Source organism: Mirounga leonina, unplaced genomic scaffold (genome assembly GCF_011800145.1).
Source record: "Mirounga leonina isolate KUSES-001 unplaced genomic scaffold, KU_Mleo_1.0 Mir_151, whole genome shotgun sequence".
NCBI lineage: Eukaryota > Metazoa > Chordata > Mammalia > Carnivora > Phocidae > Mirounga > Mirounga leonina.
The window spans coordinates 52,335,555-52,357,166 of record NW_023270377.1 but is presented as its reverse complement, the minus strand read 5'-3'; the positions used below and the strand labels follow the sequence as shown (position 1 = coordinate 52,357,166).

Sequence of the window (21,612 nt, the reverse complement as noted above, 5' to 3'; positions counted from 1 at the left end):
AATGAAAACCTGGTTCAGGACAAGAAACATTTTCTTTAAAAGGTAGTAATCAGTCGCCCGGCTAGCTCAGTCGGTAGAGCATGAGACTCTTAAAATGTAACAAACATTGAAACATAACAGATAATCACCGTCAGAAATTATATATGAAAAAGAATATGACAGTATCTGAAAAAGACACCACTCCATTATTTTTATTCTGTTTGCTGAACATTTCAAATATTTTCCATTTAAATACTTTCTCTTTACCCAAAGTTACCAGCAACAATAGTATCCTTAAAAAACTTTTTTACAAATCCTGCATGAATACATTTTATTAAATAACCATTTATATTTCTGAACTATAATTTCATAGGAATTTTTATTAGGAATGTTTTTTTAGATTACTGAATGGAAAATATCCTTTCATTTATTATAATTCTACAAGAATCTGGGTAGTTCAACGTTCATGCATCTAAATAGGAACAATTGCTTAAGTATTTGAGAACACTCCCAAAAGAAGACATAGTTCTGAAGAGGCACAGACACCCCAGGATCAGAAAAGGCAATTCTGTCCTTGCTGTTTTTAACAAGACATCAAGACTAACTGGTTCTACCCAAATTTCGACTACCATGAACATGTTTTTTAAGAGTTCCTACATTTCTCTATACCATCCTTTAGCCCATCTTAGGTATTACTAGGATGACCACGTAATTAACTATCTAAAAAAGGAGCACAGTTTTGAGAATGAAAGGGGATACTATTAATAGGCATAGCCTGGGACTGTCCCAAGCAAATGGGGATGAACGGTCACCTTAGTTACACCTATCTTCCTTCATAACCCTTCTGCTGCCATTAAGTTAAAAATGCACATGTGTAGCAGTTACCTTCTCCAAACTACAATTTCTACTTCCAGGACCATAAGTAATGATGGCAGAGGGAAGGGTGGGAGTAAAACAACCAGGCAGATTTCTTCCAACTTTGAAAAGGAAAAAAAGCAGGCAAAAAGAAAAAGACCTAAAGAAAATAAGATCAGCTACCAGAATAGGGCATAAATTGAAAACATTTCACCCTGTTGTCCCAGGTACTTGCTTCTTGCTTTCCTTTGAGCCCTTAGCCTACTGACAATAGGTTTAGTAGTTTATTGGAATTAATTTGTTATTGTTATTAAGCAGCTCTAATTTCAACTTAATTTGGCAGTCACACAAATAAATCTAAATAAATATTAGAATAAGCAGTAGTTAATTCTGTCAGGTTTCATTTGTGAACAATATTCAAAGCTATTGTAAAGGGTCCAGTGCTCTCAAATGGCAGCGATGCTCGTTAAGTCATTGTTGACTCATCCACAAATACTATATAATACCTACTTTTTTGCATATTGTCACAGCAGGGAAGACATTATTCACCACTACTGGTTTCTAGTCTTCTTTGTGTCTGCCTGTATCTAAGCCCCAATGTTCTGAGCCTAAGACTCAGAAAATAATGTGCTAACATATGACTCAAGCCAGCTTATGGCACTTGGCCTAAGGTTGACTCAGTTACTAAAACCACCATCACTGCTGTAAGCCCAGTGTAAGCTGATGTTATTTTTGACAATAGCATTTTTGGAGCTGGTTCAGATAAAGGAAAAAAAAAAAAAAGCTTCTTAAGTAGGATTCTCATTTCAGGACAGCAGTATCTTATACAAACCATAAAACAAAGCCACTGTCTCAGGTGACATAAGTGAACTCTTGTTGTAAGTTAGAAATGATGAGCAGACTTTGCAGATCTATAACATGATAAAGTATATTTCATTAAGCATAAAATAAGTGCCAGTGAAAGGTAATAACCTGATTTTTATCTTCATTTAATATTAATCATTGAGACCTTACACTGTCAAAAATGAAAATTATGATTTAAAATATTTTACTAAAACCTACAAAAAAATATTTTACTAAAACCTGAACATAGGAGGATTCAAAGGGAAAATGATCCCTTAAGTATCTGATCTTTTCATTACTACCTCCAAAACAGAGAATTTGGCTTCCTATGGAAAATGGCTTTCCTAGGCGTTCTTAATTTAAATATTAGATCCTCAAGGGGATCCTGTGGTTGTTCCACAGCTATACCCACTTTTCCTATTATTTCTTTCCAAAAAAAGCTTAAAAACTACATTTCCTGTATGTTCTTGTTGCTAGGGTTCTAGATATGATTTTGGCTTCACCAATTATGAATGCTCAATTCGGTCCCATGCAAAGAGCCTCAGGGCTTACGGCATCGGGTTGTGATGCAATGGGCAGTAGCAGAGGTACGAGGTGGAAATGATTCTCAATTGCGGCTGTAACAGCAGCTCCTTATCAAAGCCACGTTCTGTGATAGGCCAGAGAGTCACATCCAGAAAGTCGATTTTCAGCTATCCCAAGTATTCTGGAAGTCATTTAATATGCTATAATAAACCCCTTTCTTATTGAATTAGCTAATATGAATTTGTTCTCTGCAGTTGACCCCTGACCAGTGCACTATTCCTTAAAGTGAGAACTCAAAATTACTAATTTCCTTATTCAAAATTTTAAAAAAATATGGAATATTATTTCTCCTAAAAAATAGAATTTTCATCTTCCCACCTTGGCCTCTTTTTTAATCTTTCTCCAACAATTTAGCAAGTTCTTAGCACATTATGCAAGTCCGTCTCCTATCTCTCTATACCTTCTCTTGCTGCTGTTAAGGAAAACAAGATGAATCATGCTGGTGTGTTCTGGGATTGGTGATCTGGCCATTCTTCCAACATAGGCCATGCCATTTACCTTCATTTGGAAACTTAGTTACGTTCTTGTGTGATGAAAACAAAATTTTCCCAACTGGGCTTTTACTTTGAAGTGATACTTCAGGTTCAGGTTGCTATATGAAGTTTCTATACAGAGTAAACAATTCAAGGAATGATATCAATGGGTGTGCAAGAAAGGTAAGAGATTCTACAGTGACTTGTGAACAACTAAGGCTCTGAAGGGGAGGCTTAAAATCTACTTCTCTAAGTGCACACTGATGAGTTTGAAGTAGAAAATAACCAGGGAGTTCCTGGAGTCAGAAATATATGCATTTGTAACTTAATAAAAAGCATACAGAACATATAGCGTTTTAACAACTGTTTTCAGAGCAAACATTGTTAAGCGTTCAGAAGTGAATTTATATGGAGACCTCATGGAACCACTTAATTCTCTTTTAAATTGCATAAACTCAATTCTTTAGAATATTAATATCTGTATTAGGTTTGCTGATTGCTGCATAACAAATTACCAAATGAACTGACTGGCTTAGCACAGCATCCATTTAATATTGCAGCATTCTGTAGGTCAGAAGTCTGAGTGGGCTTTACTAGGTTCTTTGCTGAGGATCTGACAAGGCTGAAATTAAGGTGTTGAATAAGCTGGACTCTTATCCAGAGGAACTCAGTTCTGCTCTCTAGACTACTGGTTCTACCCCCTGAGTCAACCTCCCTTTTATACGAACAGTAGCATCTGTTTGCAGCCAACTCGTTTTTTTTAGCCTACTTCCTGTAAATAGAATTTTGGGGTCCATCAGCCTCCTTTTACTTTGTACTCTTTTTGTTCCTTTCAGTTCTAACTGGTAGTGTTTCTGTTGATATAATTTTCTTAGAAATTTTGTGCCTCTTTTTTTTTTTAAAGCTTTTATTTATTTGAGAGAGAGAGAGAGAGCGCGTGTGAACACAAGCAGGGGGAGGGGCAGAAAGAGAGAGAGAGAGGGGGAGAGAGAGAGAGAGAGAGAGAGAGGGAGAGAGGGAGGGAGAGAGAAGCAGGCTCCCCGCTGAATGCAGAGCCAGAAACAGAGCTGTGCACAGGCCACACGGGGCCTAATGGGGCTCCATCCCAGGACCCTGAGATCATGACCTGAGCTGACGGCAGATGCTTAACTGACTGAAACCCTAGGCATCCCCCAAATTTTGTGTATCTTATGGATGACACAACAGTGTTCTCCATTAGACAGAGCCATATTCATAAGTCTTTTTGAGATAATTCCTTCTCTGTGTTTGGCTCCTGTTGAGATGGGTGAGGGCAACACAGATTCCTGGAAGCTCTCTAATTTAATTGCAAAGGGCTATGAGGCACAATCTTAAATTTTTATGACCGAATACTGATCATTTGATCTTTGAAAAGGTTTCAGCAAAAAGTTTTACAGCCACCCTTGTTTTTTTTTGTTTTTGTTTTTTTCCTTTTCTTTCTAGTTCTTTTCTTTTCTTTTAGAGGTCTCTTAGTTTTAGCATCTTTTTGTCATCTAAATAGGTTGAGAACTTCCCAAATTTTCATGCCCTGGTTCCTTTTTGTTTTACAGTTCTTCCCTCAGTTTATCTCTTCTCTTGCATTTTTTTCTAAGTAGCAAGAAACAAGCCACATCTTAACACTTTGCTTGAAAACCTCTTTAGCTTATCCCAGCTCATCTTTCCCAAGTTCTGTTTTCCATATAACTGAAAGATACAATTCTACTCAACTTTGCCACTATGTAACAAAGGTCTCCATTCTTCTATTTCCTAATAACACGTTCCTCCTTTCCTACTAAGCCCCCACCAGCAGCATCTTTAATGTCCATATTTCTAAGAGTTTGTTCAAGGCAATCTAGGATTTTTCTATTATACCCCTCAATATTCTTCCAGCCTCTATCCACTCCCTTCTCCAAAGCTATTCTTATATATTTGTTACGACAGCACCCCACATCCAGGTACCTAATCTATCTCTTTAGAAAGATGTTATTTCCCTTGGTTCTTATTCTTTTCTTGGTTCTTATGTTTTTAACACCACAAATCTGGTGTTTATATTTTCATTGTGGGTTTAGTGCACCATCTTAAAAGGCACAGCAACACTTGATCACAATTCAGTAGTAGCCAATATCTACTATATAGATATATATACTGCGTTGACTCTATTTTACAAATAAGATGAACTGCCTTAGCACCTATGTTTGAATATGCACATAGCTTAATATGATGTCAATGACTGCAAATGCAAAGTTGATCTGTATCTTTCACAGTTATCTCCCAAAAGTCAGTAGGTCTACCCTTGAAATTAAGCTTCCATTAGTCTTTTGGGTTCTTTCCATCCATCTTTCCTCTAGTCACTCCATTTGAGCTTCTCACACAACCGATGCATAGATATCTTTGTGCCATCATAAGTCCTATTGATAGAAGCTACATCCTAATACCATTTTATTTTTCATTTTAAGGTAGCTTGGGAACATTAGAATATTTCTTGAGATAGATACGAAGTATATATGATGTTCAAGTCTTAGAGTTAGGGAAAAAAATGGATAATATTTTTGCTTCATAGGCCTTTTTCTTTCTTGGTTTGAACTTCAAGATCTGGGGCGCCTGGGTGGCTCAGTTGGTTAAGCCGCTGCCTTCAGCTCAGATCATGATTCCAGAGTCCTGGGATCGAGCCCCACATCGGGCTCCTTGCTCTGCGGGGAGCCTGCTTCTCCCTCTCCCTCTGCCTGCCGCTCCCCCTGCTTGTGCTCTCTCTCTCTCTCTCAATCTGTATCAAATAAATAAATAAAATCTTTAAAAAAAAAAAACTACTGAACTTCAAGATCTAATAGAGCTGAATTGTCCTGATACAAAAAATTCAATACACACAAAACTCTTTGAAAAGATTAATTCAACTTTTCGCAATATGAAGAAGTAAAAATAATCTTCACTAGAATTCAAGCACTGAAAATGTCAGTCCAAAGAAAGAATCTTGAAAAACTTCCAACTTAGTGAAAAGAAAGATTTATAACATAGTTGCCATGGTAACTGCAGTGTACCCTGTTGCAAACTAGTTTGTGGTTAGTAAGGTGGTTCTGTCTTAGGTTCTTTAGGATGAAAGACATTCTATAAATACAAAGTTTTGAGAACTCAAAAATAGTAGATCTTGAGATGCTTTCAGGAAGATATCTTAAAAATATATGCCTCTTCTGCCTTGGCTCTTTCTGGAGATTTAGTTTATGGGCTGCTTAGTCTGCATTCTTCTTCACTGTGGTGAGAGATACCAGCTTAGGCGGGGTATGGATTGGGTTTTCCCATGAATGAAGCCAATAGATCTTAGGTCATGGAGCTCACCAGAGTTTTCCTTGTTCCAATCATGGAGTGGTTCAAATGTACTTTGGTTTTAAGTGTCCAAAACATGTTAAGGACTTTTCTTGACATGTAAATCATTTGATATATTTGAGTATGTCAAAAAATTAAGTCCATTTATGAGATACATAATCTATAATATTCTAGTATGTGTTAACTAAAAAACAAAACCTATATGAGTGAGGGTGTGTGGGAATGTGCATATGATGTATCAAAAACATGAATCATATACATTATTACAGTTTTAAATTTGGATTCTGAAAAAGCCATAAAGTTATAATAACCACCATAATAAATTCCTTGTAATTAAGACTTTGCATAACAACAAACTCTGACATCTTCTAATACCTACTTGTTTGGCACTTTGAAACATTAGCCTTAGAATTAGTGCTCATCCTTCTCAGAAGAGTTTACTAAAATTCTTGTGGTTTGGAAACTTTATTTATTTTTATTATTTTAACATACACTGTATTATTAGTTTCAGGGGTAGAATTTAGTTATTCATCAGTTGCAGATAACACCTGGAAACTTTATTTTTTAAAAAAAGCATTTTGTGCTCATTCCTTTTGTTAGTTATGGGGACAGTTTGCTATAAGCAATGGATTTTTATATTATATGCTTTAGATATACACAGTGTAAAGATGAAAATGATTCCTAACTGAGGACACTTATTGTAAAGAATTCCAAAATATGTGAGGAATCATGGTTCAACTCATATATAGAGAAAGCCTCCTATTTGACAAAAGGTAGAAAAATAAATGAGTAAGGGGTGCCCGGGTGGCTCAGTCGTTAAGCGTCTGCCTTCGGCTCAGGTCATGATCCCAGGGTCCTGGGATCGAGCCCCGCATCGGGCTCCCTGCTCGGCGGGGAGCCTGCTTCTCCCTCTCCCGCTCCCCCTGCTTGTGTTCCCTCTCATGCTATGTCTCTCTCTGTCAAATAAATAAATAAAATCTTTAAAAAAAAATAAATGAGTAAATGAACATTTTAATAATTGTATCAGTAAACATTGTGTGTGTGTGTGTGTGTGTGTGTTTTAACACATAACAGAACACCTCTGTGGGAATAAGTATTTAGAACCTTTTGAGTAACAGATGGCTTTTGACTTTTCCAACAGACTGCCTTGCTGCTGTACTTCTATCTTCTACAGAATCTCTTAAGTGATCTAATTATTGGTACACTTGTTTTTGGTTCAAAACATAGACACTGTATGGATTTAGAAACTGAAGTTCCAGGAAGGCTAAGGGACTTGCTCAAAACGAAGCTGTTTGAGTTTCAAAGCTGAGATTCACCTAAACTTTCTGATTCAAAAGCCTGAGGTGTTTACTCCCGTATACAATTTAGTACCAAACTCATGTAGATGGAAAGTATCTGACAATGAGAATTAACAGAAACAAAGTGAGAGTATCTCATAAACTTATATCGCATATTGTCATATCAAAGAAAGAACAGCCAAATGTTTCATTTCAACTAATTGCCAAAATTTCTCAGTCACAGGGAAATTAATGGGCAAAACTTAGAGGGACTCTCTTCACATTTCCTTACTTAATACTTCTCCCAAATAATTTAAAAACAAAAATACTTTCTATCATTTTATATGGAACTATTTTCTCCCTGAACTTTGTCTGTTAAAGTATCTCTTATATAAAGGAGATTCTACTTCTTTAAATGTTATGGCATTACATGTAGGTACAGTGTTTTCCCCAAAGTGAGTACTCAGTAAATACTTTAAATGACAACACCAGTTAATGGGCATTTCTTAAACTAGAAACAAATATAGCAGTAGTGGTAGTAATTAGATCAACCAAGGGATTCTGTAGAACAGATGTGGGAGAGCAGAGCAGTCTCTTGGAAGTTCAAATACAATTCACAAGACCAGTGGTAGCCAGGTTTGATGACATTACAAAAAGAGAGTACATAATGGTGATTCAGGAAGAAATTCCTGCTATGGTGACAGATAAACACCCTTCCCCTGGCCTAATGGGCTGTGAGAAAAAGCCACTGGTTCTGGGATGCTCTCTCCAGGTGGCTTGCTCATGGTGCATGGATGACGTTGACCACTTTGAATATGCCCGAGGAACAAGAAAGGTATTAGGAAATGTGAGCACTAACCCGAATCTTGATCTCACATTTGTTGTGCTATTTGTTGGTTCATTAGTAAACCTAAGTGAAAACAACTCTAAATGGAACCTGTTTTCATTTGTGTCAATCTTCTAGCTCAGACTAGACTTAGAGGTCTGCTGTGGTGTAAGGCCCAACTGTTACCGCTAGTGAATGTTTACAAATAAAAGAGTTGTAGAATAACAAATCCAATTTGAATTCTAATAAAATAAACTAACTCCAGTATATTGGGAACTAAAGATACAGCTCAAAAACCATATGGCATTTCTTTAAAACATCATTTTAATATGCAATTAAATAAGGGGGGTTAGCATTTCAACTGAAAAACTATAAATGTAAATTGGACACCGACAAGTTTGACAATATTAAATTACTTCTGTGAGCAAGTCAACCAGAAGAGATCTCATAATATCCTAATCAAAAGAGAGTATTGCATAGCTTTCTAAGGTGGCTACTCCAAATGAGAAAATGTTTATCTAAATATGTAAGTCTGGGGAAGTTATCATGTATCCATTTCTGTATTTTTTGGATCAAATATTTTATCTCTCAAATCTTTGAGGAGGCATACTCCTTTATATTGAAAGAATAATGTAATTCCTTCTGTTGGATCTACAGAGGAGCATAGCCATTTAAATTGCTTAACAAAATTAAAGTAACTGTCTTGCATTTCTTGTTTTGTATAATGCCACTTGTTCACACAGCAGTCTTGACTACGACACTGTGAGATCCTTAAAGGCAAGAACCAATCCTATATTACTTATTTTTCTTCCTCCATCAGAGAAACCAGCACATGGTGAGTACCTAACAAAAGTTCCCAGAATTATATTACTCTCACAGAAAGACCCACATTCTATTTAGGAAAAATGTTTCCAACTCCCACCTTCCCTACATAATAGCAACATTAAACTCCCACTGGAGAAGGAAATGGTGAAGTGCAGCCAAGTTTCTCAAAAGTTTTGTGAATATATGTGGATAGAAAAAAAAGACAAGATTAAAGTGGCATTATAAACGCATTGGCCATTTCACTCTTGGATGAATGAAGGCATATAACCCATTTGGTATCCCAGTCAGCACCATTTTGTTTGAATATACAAGACAAAACTGCACATTCTTACAATCCTTTGAAAGCATTAGAGACTCTGGGTATATTTCTTCATCAACATCTAGAAACTACTTTTAGGTTTGGGGATGCTGCCAGCTCATTTGATAGCTTTATGCTAAGGGAGGAGGAGTAAGTGTTTTGGGCTGGGTGAAGCAAGAATAAGAGATTCTGAAGTTCACTGGGCATATTCTGAAAATATCACAAAGCAATAATAAAATATTCATTTCATGTATAAAATTATTGGTTATAATCTAGGATTATCATTTTTATGCTTTATGAAACTAGATAGCAGGTGTGGGATAAACAATTTTTTTGACTTTTAACATAATAGTAACTAGTATATAAAGTTTCTAAATCTAAGCATGATAATAATTTTGCAGTTTTGTGTTGGTGATTCTATTTTTTTTATAGTTCTGGTATGTAAAAAAAATAGAACCTGATATAAAAAACTAATTTTACCTTGTGCTCAAGTTACTTGAAGAATCTTTTACTTTCAAACTCACATTTGCCACTTGAAATTAAGACACAGCTATGATACATGTGCATGTTTCTGAGTTACTTAAAATTCTGTATTAATTATAATACACTCATTACAAATATCCTTGGGGTCAATAGCTATAAGGTCCCTTAAAATTAACAGAGCCAGAGGTATTGTTACACTAAAATGTCATGATCAAGAGTAAAGGTTTAAGTTTTTAAACATCTTTTCCCCCAAATATGCCATTAGGACAATTTGCTTTTCTATTATCTATTTCTCCATTTAGAACTATGATCTGGGGGCACCTGGGTGGCTCAGTCGTTAAGCGTCTGCCTTCGGCTCAGGTCATGGTCCCAGGGTCCTGGGATCGAGCCCCGCATCGGGCTCTCTGCTCCGCGGGAAGCCTGCTTCTCCCTCTCCCACTCCCCCTGCTTGTGTTCCCTCTCTCGCTGTCTCTCTCTCTCTGTCAAATAAATAAATAAAATCTTTAAAAAAAAAAAAAAAGAACTATGATCTGCTGAACCTTTTACGATGACAATATCCAAAGAGTCGACCAGAAAGAGATTTCAAGGACAGGATCAAAATGACTGCACTTTTACTACTTAGTGACTAACCCTCAGTTCTCCTTACAATGATGGGAGATGTATGAAAAATCGGTAGCATCGAATGAAATTGAAGGTCTCTCTACAGTAGGTTCTACAAAAAAGAGGGGGAATATAACAAGTGTGGTATATTAGGATATTCAGGATTACTGACCACTGGTGTACTGTTTAGACTCACTCTAAAAGTGGTTATTTCATTCTATAAACTGTGTGAGACTTCATTAGAAAATGCCCCGAGAAGATATTTATGCAAAATACTTGAAACTGCCCACTATTAAAATGTGTAATTGGGATCAGGCTGTTTTTGTGAGCTTACTTTTAAGACATTGAACAATTATAGATTCAGAGTTTCATTAATCAAAATACAACATGCAGGCTTTCTGTTTTAAAAAAACTGTTACAATAATTATGAACATTCTACTCAGCAAATCACTAAGGCTGCCAAATTGGAACCGCACTTTGAATATTATGTCAGAGTTTGTTTCTCTACTAGTCCATCGAGTTATAAATTACTGTTTTTTGCCTTCTGTAATTGTAGCTACCCTGCAATTTTTCAAGAGAAAACATCATACATATTGCCAACAAAGTCTGAAAAACCAGAATGATTTTGCAACTAGAATATTATTGTTTTTTTAAGTGGAAGTTATCATGATGCAAATGTTACATTAGAGAACGAAATCCTGACATTATAACATAAATTACCTTTTTGGAAAATTCACGCATTGCTAACAAACATGTTGTGACTCATTAAACTTTCTTTAATAACTCATTAAATAAATGTATCCTGATATTTAGTTTTCATTGATTAGTATTTTAAAAATTCTTCATGTTCAAAGATGCTAAAATTTTCCTTAACTACCTCGAAAGATCAATGTGATTCCACAGGCATCTTCAAACCAATTTGAGATTAAACGATCTGATTCTTACTATTTAACTTTCTTCCTCATGGGTTTGGATTGCTAGAAAACAGATCTGGCTTTAGCTAATTGTAAAGCCAGGGCAGAAAAGAAGAAATGAGCATTGGTGCTGGAGTAAGACAAATGTGGATTCAAGTCTGGCTCTGCCCCTTTTGATCTGTAGGGCCTTAGACACATTACCCTATCTAAGCCCCAATTTTCTCACCTACAAAGCGAGGATAATAACACTGCCTGCCTTTATAGGAAAGTATCGAGGATTAAATGAGACAGTGTGCCTAGTGCTTAGCAAAGTAGACACACTCAATATATGTTAGCTGGTGTTACTACAGTCTTCCAAGGCAGCCCCAAATAATAGTTTGGTTATACTGGGGTCTAGTTCAGAGTACAAGCATTGGGAAAGCTTAGATCTTTAAAATAGGGTTTCTAAGTTCAATTTTTCAAAAGAAATTATTTTCTTTTTTCTTTTTTTAAAGATTTTATTTTTTTTATTTGACAGAGAGACAGCGAGAGACGGAACACAAGCAGAGGGCGTGGGAGAGGGAGAAGCAGGCTTCCCGCCGAGCAGGGAGCCCAATGAGGGGCTTGATCCCAGGACCCTGGGATCATGACCTGAGCTGAAGGCAGACGCTTGAAGACTGAGCCATCCAGGCACCCCCAAAAGAAATTATTTTCAATCCCAACAACAATGCAGTGGCCAAGGACCTTCAAACAACATTATAACATTCAGGGTATTATGGTGAAGGCACAGCATCCTATGTGCATTTTTATGGTAATTTATAGAACTCAGAGTGCTACCTCATACATGAATGACTTCATGTGACTGTAGCTGCAATTCCATGAAGCAAGCCAAGTAAATAGTACCTCCAGTTGACCCTTATTAAAGGCAGATTGACAGCATTTGGTTACTTAGAAAAGCTCGCAGGATTAGTCACCAATGGAGCTGTGATGAAAGTTCAGTTCTTCCTAGTCTGGTACTTCCTCCATGTTCCCTTTCCACACAAAGTATAGTAAGTCTCATTTTATGGGAAAGAAAAAAAAAAGGCTATGATAGACACTGATATTTATCAGAAGTTGAATGCAAGTCTCCCTTCAGAAAATGCCTCTGTGGTAATTTGTGATCAGTTTTACAGCTGAGTCCATTTAGAACACTTTTATCAAAAGCCTTCTCTAAGGATTGGCTCTGTGGGAAATATCAGAGTGAGCTCACAGAGACTCTGCCCTCAATAAGTTTAAAAGCCAACTGGAAAAATTGCCAAAAGTTAAAAAAAAAAAAGCCCCAAGCCCTAAAAGTATAGGACAGACTATAAAAGATGATGTAAATATATTTTCTTTCTTTTTAAAAAAAATTTTTTTTTTTAAGATTTTATTTATTTGCGAGAGAGAGAATGAGAGACAGAGAGCATGAGAGGGAGGAGGGTCAGAGGGAGAAGCAGACTCCCTGCTGAGCAGGGAGCCCGATGCGGGACTCGATCCCGGGACTCCAGGATCATGACCTGAGCCGAAGGCAGTCGCTTAACCGACTGAGCCACCCAGGTGCCCAATGTAAATATATTTTCAAAAGTGGATCCTAAGAAAGGGCTAGTGATGATTAGAAAAAAAGGAGTGATCTCAAGAAGGTATGGAACTAAAAAGAAATAATAATAAAAATAATTCTATCTCATTAAAAGAATGGTCATATATTATCTGGAACTTCTGAGTTAACTGGCAAGAGAAGACTGCAGTTGGAACTTGGAACTTCCATCAGCGCTTCCTACAATTTAAAAATATTTATGTTGGTAAACTTTATTAAATTCTGCTCATCATATCCATTCAAATGCAAGTGATATACCAGTAGGCCTTAATATCTGGAGAGGCTTTTCCAAAGTCAATACTTCTGCATATTGTAAGTATTCATAACTATGTTATAGGGCTTATTCTATACAGATTTTAATTTGTTGCAAAGGAAAACAGCAAGTTTGTTTAGGAGGAAACGTTCTTGCCTGCTTATAAATACTATCTTTGTCAAAGTGGTTTCTGGAGGGAATTTCTCAGACTATATTTCCAAGGAGTACTATAACATTTAAAATTGTAAAATGTCACTATGCCTACACACACCTTTTAACTGAATCCAAAAAACATTTTATATTCGGTAGCACAAGGGAATAGTATTTTCTTTTTATACAGGGTACGTAATTGTTTAGTGATTTGTTTTCCACATTGCATATTTTAAGAGGTCCTCATATGATGTTATTTTGTTTCTGACTCCATATCTGTTGAAATGGTATATCTTACATCTTTAATATAAGAAAGCCTTTTCCCACATATCAAGGATTTTGAGTACCTAATAGAAGCATGCTTAAAATACACCTTGTCTGGCAGAGGGGTTTGTGTTTCCGGTGATTGACAAATAAATGCCATTTCTAGTCACTTCTACTGATTTACTGGATGGACTTTTCCATATACATTGTTTGGACACACGAACTTTGTGTGCCTTCACAGAAGCCCTTAACTGCTCTCTTTTTTTGCCCTGTCTTGGTCTACACCCACCCCTCCACTTTCTGATTTGGGTACTGTAACTCAGAAGTGCAGGGCTGGCACCTCCCAGAGGTGCGGACCTCAGTCAGCAGAACGCAGGAGTCAGGAGGGAGCCTGGGGGGCATCTTCCTCGCAAACTGTCTGCAGAAGCAGTTCCCCAGACCTAGCAAACACACCTGCTGGCTGAGGTGCTGTGCCCTTTCCAGATTAATTTTGACAAAGTCGCCAGCACTGTATCTCACTGCTCTGCAGCTTCGCTTGCCTGACTAACCCTTCTTTCTGTGTTCATACTGTCCTGCACTCACACTCTCAAATAAAATCAGAATTTGAATCTTTGCCTCAGGCTCTGTTTTTTAGAGCAGTGATTCTCAAAATGTAATGTGGATACAAATCACTTGGGGATTTTGTAAAATAAAATACAGATTCTGTGTCAGGAGATCTGGGATGGATCCTGAGATGCTGCATTTCTAACAACTTCCCAAGTGACATCCACATTGTTGATCCTTTACATTGCAAGGTTCTAGAAGACATAAAATAAGACAAAACTCATCACCACTACAAGGTAAGCTCCTTGAAGGGTCAAGACTTTGTCTCTCTTTCTATATAGAGAGTTTTTACTGTTCTAGCCTTTGAGTTTACAACGATGCCTGGAAGGTGGGAAAGTCACAACAGATATTTGTTGACTGAATAATAAATGAATAAATTCCCTTAGATGACTTTAGTCATCTCTAGTCATGGTAAAAAACTCTAATTTTAGCTTTCAAAATTCTAGGGTAAACTGCATTGTCTGGCAGTGGGTTTTCTGTATTTCTGGTGACTGACATAAACATTTGCAATGGACTGGATGTTTACGTCCCTTCCTCTCCAGAATGCATATGTCGATGCCCTAACCCCCAAAGTAATGGTATGAGGATGTTGGGCCTTAGGGACCTGATTAGGTCATGAGGGTGGAGCCCTCATGAATAGGATTAGTGCCCTTATACACGGACCCCAGAGAGATCCCTTGCTCCTTCCACCCTGTGAGGTTACACAGAAAGACAGCTGTCTAGGAAGCAAGGCCCTCACCAGAAACCAAATCTCTTGGTGCCTTGATCTTGGACTTCCCAGTCCCCAGAACTGTGAGAAATCAATTTCTGTTATAAGCCACACAGTCTATGGTATTCTGTTATAGAGGCCAAACAGATTAAGACAATGTTGAATACCAAAGGTAGCTATACAGTTCTATTACCCCAGCATCAAGGGGTTAAAGCCAAAAGCCCATGAAATGTTAAGAGTTACATTTTAGGAACCGGTTTTTGGTTTGGAAGCATAGATGGATAGTACGAGGTATCAAGTTCAGGAAGATCTTCACAGGCCAACCTTCCTTTCAAAAGCCTGGTTGTCTTCTGTTGGGGGCTAGGGAACAAAGAGAAGTGTGCTTACGATCCATTATATCGGTAGCATCTTATATTTACTCACCCAGCACTTCACTTTCCATATACCTTTTACTGTGGAGGGTAAATGGCAGTTTTCTGCTGAATTTTAAAATAGTGCATCATGTATAATTCATAAAAACTGCCAGTAGCATCAACGTCCTCTTCTGGTATTTGTCCTACTTAAGAAATGTCACACGTTAGACTTCTGTGATAGGTGTTATGCCTATTATTGGATGTAACTGACCTTGTCCTGCTGTCCCTTCCATTGCTACCAACAACCATTTGGAGATTAAAGGTTTTTTTTTTTTTTGCTGACAACATCAGTAGCTATTCTTTTCTTGTTACACTTTTACTGTTGTCATAGGGACACGGAAACAGCTGAACAGAGTTTTTACATATGGAGTTCCTCATGGAGAGGTGATATTAACCATGCTACTATGTGTCACTGAATTGTTTCTAAATGATTGCATCAAGGTCAGGCTCTTGCCCTTAAATTTTAAGGAATTTTCAAAGACAGCAAGAATAGTTCCTACCAGGAAATCTCATTTGGAAGACTTACAGCAGTTCTCAAAGTGTGGTCCCTATACCGGTTGCTCTGGCATCACCCATCAACTTATTAGAAATGCAAATTATTGTGCTCTGTGATGGTTCACCAGCCCAGTTAGCTGGTAAAAATTATTTCTGGGTGTATCTGTGAGAATGTTTCTGGAAGAGATCAGCATTTGAATCAGTAGACTGTTAGTAAAGAAGATCTGCTCTCACCAGTGTAGGGGGCATAATCTAATCTATTGAGGACCCACACAGAACAAAAAATGGAAGAAGGGTGAATTCTCTCTCCTTGAGCTGGGATGTCCATCTTTTTTCCTTGGACATCAGAGCTCCTGGGTCTTGGGCCTTCAGACTTGGACTGAATTGTATCACTGGCTTTCATAGTTCTCCAGCTTGCAGGTAAGCAGATCATGGTACTTCTCAGCCTCTGTAACCATGTGAGCCAATTCCTATTATAAATCTCTTCATATATATCTCTTTCTTTATAAATACTATTGGTTCTGCTTCTCTGGAGGATCCTGACTAATAGAGGCCCCATCCCAGGCCCTTTAAATCAGAAACTCTGTAGTCTGTTTTAACATTTAAGTCCTCCAGGTGATTACAAAGCATGCTAAAGTGTGAGAACCAACTTCTCTATTATCTTCCTGTCTGATAGTATTGATGAGAAATATTAAGGTTCTCAAGAATGCAGAAATAAACTGAAAGAAGATGTTCTACATCAGAGTATTTGAAAATCTAAGGTATAGAACAGCATTTTTAGAACTGGGTTTGAACTATATATAGTACCACAGGAGAAGTACTTATTAAAAATACATAAGCCTTGGCCCCACCCAGACCTAGTGAATTAGAGCGTCTGAGTCAGGGCTGATTGCCTCTTTAAGGGCACACGAGACAGTTCTGAGACACCAAGTATGATAACCATAGAATAAAGTATAGCTTATGTTAACACCAGTTATCTCTGGGCAATGGGACTGAGAATGATCTTTACTTTCTATATACTTTTTGCATTTTTTTTTTTGAGTTGGGTGCAATGATCATACATTACTTTTATAATCAGAAAATAACAATAAGGGAATTATTTCAGAAGAATAAAAGTGGACAGAATAGCATCAAATCATCTTGGAGCCCTGGGAACTTGAGGGGCTGATCTATTTTTGTGACATTATTTATATCAGAGGGGTGCAAAGCTCAGATTCTAGCATAAGACTGGCTGGGTCCTGATCCTAGAGGCACTTATGAGCTATGTGTCTCCTCCCCCAAACCTCAGTTTCCTCATCTCTCAAGCAGAGGTAGTAATAACAGAATCTATTTCACAGGGTTGTTGTGAGAATCCTATAAGTACTTAGTATAGTGCTTAGTACATAATGGGAATTCCAATGTTAGATGTTAGCAGTACAAGGATATCTATGTTTTCTGATTATTTATGGTGCTAGGTTTTATGGCTATTCTTAACTCTATTTTCTATGAGTCATATATTAATCAATCCATCCATTCTTCTTATAATGCTCAAACAACAACAACAACAACAACAACAAAACCAAAACACCTGGCCATGGCTCTAAGTGGAAGATGTCCCTCTTCATGGATAGTAACTCTTCTGCATCATCCTGGACTTGCATTCTCTCATCTGACTCTGGTCCATTGCCATGATTCTCACTCTCCTTCCTCTTGGCAAAAAACCTCTTCTTAGCTCATTTTCCACCCAATGCCCACTGCCTTCATGCTTCCATTTTTCTCCTTTCAGTTTGGTGTCTATTAGGTAACAGACACCATATTTATTTGACTTCCAAAAGTTGCAACTGTTGGTTATTACTGTGCATTTAATAAATTTTTGCCAAATTCTCTTAGGATTAAAGTTCAGCATTACTAGCTATTTTTTTTCCACCTTGACATAATTAATGGTTTGGGTTTCTGAAGCTCCGTCTGTCAGGTAGAACATTTCTGAATCTCAGATTAAGAACTAATTAAAAAAAAACCATTCCTGGGTTTGTGCATCAAGGGCAGGGATGGATGCTATGGCCGATGCAGTCTCGCTTGCAGCTGCTACCTGGTAGGTCCAGAACTGAGCTACACTGAGAGATTCATATGTGTCAAAGGCTTAGCACCTGATTGTGACCTTTTTTTCCTACCAGATTAAATCAGACACTTGTAAAACATCAAGGAAAGGAGTTTAGGAGAGAAACTGATCAACTTTCTACTTTCTGAAGCACTTTTATATTGAAAACAAATACTTTAAGGCAGTGGTTTTCAGATTTTAGTATGCATGAGAATCACCTGGGGGGTTGCTATAGATCAAATGTTGTGTCCCCCACAAATTCGTATTTTGAAATCCTAGCCCCTCAGGTGATAGTATTAGGAGGTGGGACTTTGGGGAGGTGATCAGGTCATGAGGGTGGAGCCTTCATGAATGGGATTAGTGCCCTTATTAATGAGACCTCACAGAGCTCCCAAGTCCCTTCTGTCTTGTGAGGTCAGTCTATGAGGAAGTGGGTCCCCACCAGACACCAGTCCCAGTGATCTGGGACTTCCCAGCCTCTAAAACTGAGAGAAATAAATTTCTGTTGTTTATAAGCCACCCAGGTTACGGTATTTCTGTTATAGCAGCCCAAATGGACTAAGACAGGGGCTTATTAAAACACGGGTTACTGGTCCCACCTCAGTTTCTGATTTAGTAGGCCTAGGATGGGGTCTGAAAATTGCCATTTCTAACAAGTTCCTGGGTGATGCTGACACTTTTAGCTCAGGAACTTCACTCTGAGAACTACTCCTTAAGAGAATCGATCCATAAGAATGTTGAGAACTTGGTCCTCCTAAGAGGGGAGGAGAGTTAGTACTAGCTGTGCTAGGAACTTTCTAGTCATACTCCATTTCTCTCTTTTCTTCCTCCCACTCATTGAATAGTACTCAGATTTGCCAATTTCAGCCTGAGAAAATGACCACTTCCATGATCAGTATATTTCAAAGACACTTATCAAGAAGGACCAAAGAAATTTCTAACCCTTGCCTTAGAAAGACTCATCACCCACTTACTGATGATTACAATTTTAACACCAAAATGTAAAATTTAGCTCTACAGATGTGAGTCTTGTATCTTTGCCTACTTCTCACTCAGCAGACCTTCCCATGGCCCCTGAGGCACATCTGCACTCTAAGCTGGTGCACTTTCAGTTCCTCTGCCCTGAACGTCACTCCATCCCCTGTCTATCACATCCGTAACTGCTTTGAAAACAGTTTCCTAAGATTTAATGCCTCCATAATGTCTTTCTTTAGAAATTTTGACTCAGAGATAATTCACCTGTTTTGCTTTCCAGTGGGTAAATACAGTTCATAGTTCCTATATTTCATTTTCTATTATTTTCTAGCATCTTCTGGCTGATTTGTCATTTTTTTTAAAGATTTTATTTATTTGAGAGAGAGACTGAGAGACAGAGCACAAGGAGGGGGAGGGGCACAGGGAGAGGAAAAATCAGACTCCCCGCTGAGAGTGGAGCCCAACCTTGGGCTGGATCCCAGGACCCTGAGATCATGACCTGAGCAGAAGGCAGATGCTTAACTGAATGAGTCACCCAGGAGCCTCTGATTTGTTTTCCTATTTTTAATTTTGCTATCTTCTGACCACAGCACTCTTCCCTAAAACTGGGAGATACAGGGAATAAAAACTAATGATAATATCTCCTTTTACTGCCTGAGCTTTTCTGCAAATGATGCATGGGGTGGGATACAGCAAGGTTATCCCTGAATGAGAGACCAAGAAAAAGGAGGAAAGCACTGGACTTGACTCTCTTGCCTCTAAAAAGTCCATACTCCCAGGGCCAGCAATGACAAAGCACCCATACATATCTTGGCTTCAGTGGCCCCCAGAGCCTAATTGTAACCTGCTCGTTCTTCCCTTTCACTTAGAGCAGACACAATTACCATGCTTAGGTAGGTAGCCCAGCCAGGTTAGTGGGTTTTGTTTTGTGCTTAATATTTGCTTCAGTGATCAGAGAATGTATTACACAACTACTGTGAAATAGCACCTGGTCTGTTTACTAACACAATATTATAAAAGTAAAACATAATTAAAAAAAAAAAGAACTGGATAACCAGGACCCCAGAACAAAACTCAACCACAAATTATCACCTCATACCTATAATTACCACAATAATTTGAGTGTGGAATAGATGCCAAATGATTCAGACCAGCCAGGTTAGATTCCCCTGCTGTGTGGATGAAATTTTCAGGTGCATTTTAACATTGCATTGCTGTGAATATCAAAAGCACAGTAAGGGTCCCCACAAAGCTGGCAAATCCAATAAACTCAGGGACTCACAGGTTTCCAGGAGCAAAACATACTCAGCATTTGTTCTATGGAGATGATTTATTCTATTAGATCAATGGTTTTCACTCTTTTCTACCTTCTTTAGTGACCCCTTTTCTACTTTGATGTTCAACATGTATATCCAAAAGTTCTGGCAGAAGCTCGGTAACCAAGTTCTGCCTGATTTCTGTCCTGTCCCCCAACCGAGCAAAGAACCCCTCGGAGGATCTCAAAGCACCTCCTGCAAACCTCTACAGCCCCACAGAACACAGATGAAATAGCAACAATGATACCGTATTGATTTATAGCAAGAACAATCACTAACTATTAAGACACTAGGATACAATTCCAAATTTTTCTCTACTTGTTCACTTGAAAGGTAGATTTATTTATAGGGAAGGAGGCACACTCTTATTACAAACCAGCCTACAGGGACACCTGGGTGGCTCAGTTAGCTAGGCATCTGCCTTTGGCTTAGGTCATGATCTCAGGGTTCTGGGATCAAGCCCCGTGTTGGGCTCCCCCCTCAGCAGGGAGGGAGTCTGCTTCTCCCTCTCACTCTGCCCCTTCTCCCTCTGCCCCCCACCTCGTGTCCTCTCGTGCCTGCTCTCTCTCTCTGGCTCTCAAAAAAATAAATAAAATCTTAAAACCAAAACAGCCTGCAAACAGATTTCTGCCAATTCTAAACATTAGACTTGGTTCTTTGAACACAATTCTCTCCAAACTAGGTAATGTGTATGAAAATATACACATAGAAAATAAACAAAAGTTCCATTAACCTTAAAAATTATTATTAAACATTCACTCAGTACAATGTGACATGTTATGACATAATGAAAAGATATTGGAGCCAGAAAGATATGGATAAAATTCCAATTCTGTTATTTACTAGCTATGTGGCCTTGGCAAGTCTCTTGACCTCTCAGAATATTACTTTCTGATTTTTTAAAAAGAAATTTAAAAAAATCCTGATAGGACTGTATTTCAGGGTAACTGTAAAGTTTAGATACTGACTAGTCAACTTCTTGTTCTGTGTCTCATGAGTGATTAGCAAAGATTAGAAGTGTTTTCCCCTTGAAACTAGCCAGACACAGAGATAAACATTTCTTGTTCACCCAACCAACTGAGATTTTCCCTGGATGCAAAATCCCAACTGTAAATCCTCCTACCTGTAACTTGTCTACTCCTTCCTGTAAAAGACTAAAGCAAAACCACTTTGTAAAGACACACTCTGATCTTTGGATCTGGGGTGCTCTCCCTACTGCAATAGCCTGAAAAAATTGATTTCCTTGTTTTCTAGTTTTCATCTTTGATGATATCATATATGTAAAAGTGCCTGAACCATAATTGGTCCTCATTCATTGGAAGCTTTTATTAAGGACCTTTTATAAACAGTGCTCTGAGTATAAACTATGAAGTGTACAAAGATGAGCAGAATGTACGTTCTGCACTGGCATCTGTGGAATCTAGCAGCAATTCCATATATTTATGATGCTAAAATCTTATTTTTTGTTAAGTTTTCCTGACTTCCATCATGAT

General features: G+C 37.9%; 1 protein-coding gene across 5 annotated transcripts in view; it reads right to left on the bottom strand.

Moving 5' to 3' along the window:
* Positions 1-21,612, bottom strand: part of ZNF385B (zinc finger protein 385B) — a 393,630-nt gene that overhangs the window by 133,501 nt on the left and 238,517 nt on the right. For 2 of the 5 annotated variants that reach the window (XM_035007622.1, XM_035007620.1), the window contains exon 1: positions 1,345-1,603. The exons of the other annotated variants lie outside the window; for them this stretch is intronic. Coding sequence is in view for 1 of the 2 variants with exons in the window: in XM_035007620.1 (XP_034863511.1) it covers positions 1,345-1,354 (10 nt within the window). In the remaining variant the exon portion in view is untranslated. Of the gene's footprint in view, positions 1-1,344; positions 1,604-21,612 lie in introns of those variants that run through there. 5 annotated transcript variants of the gene reach the window in all.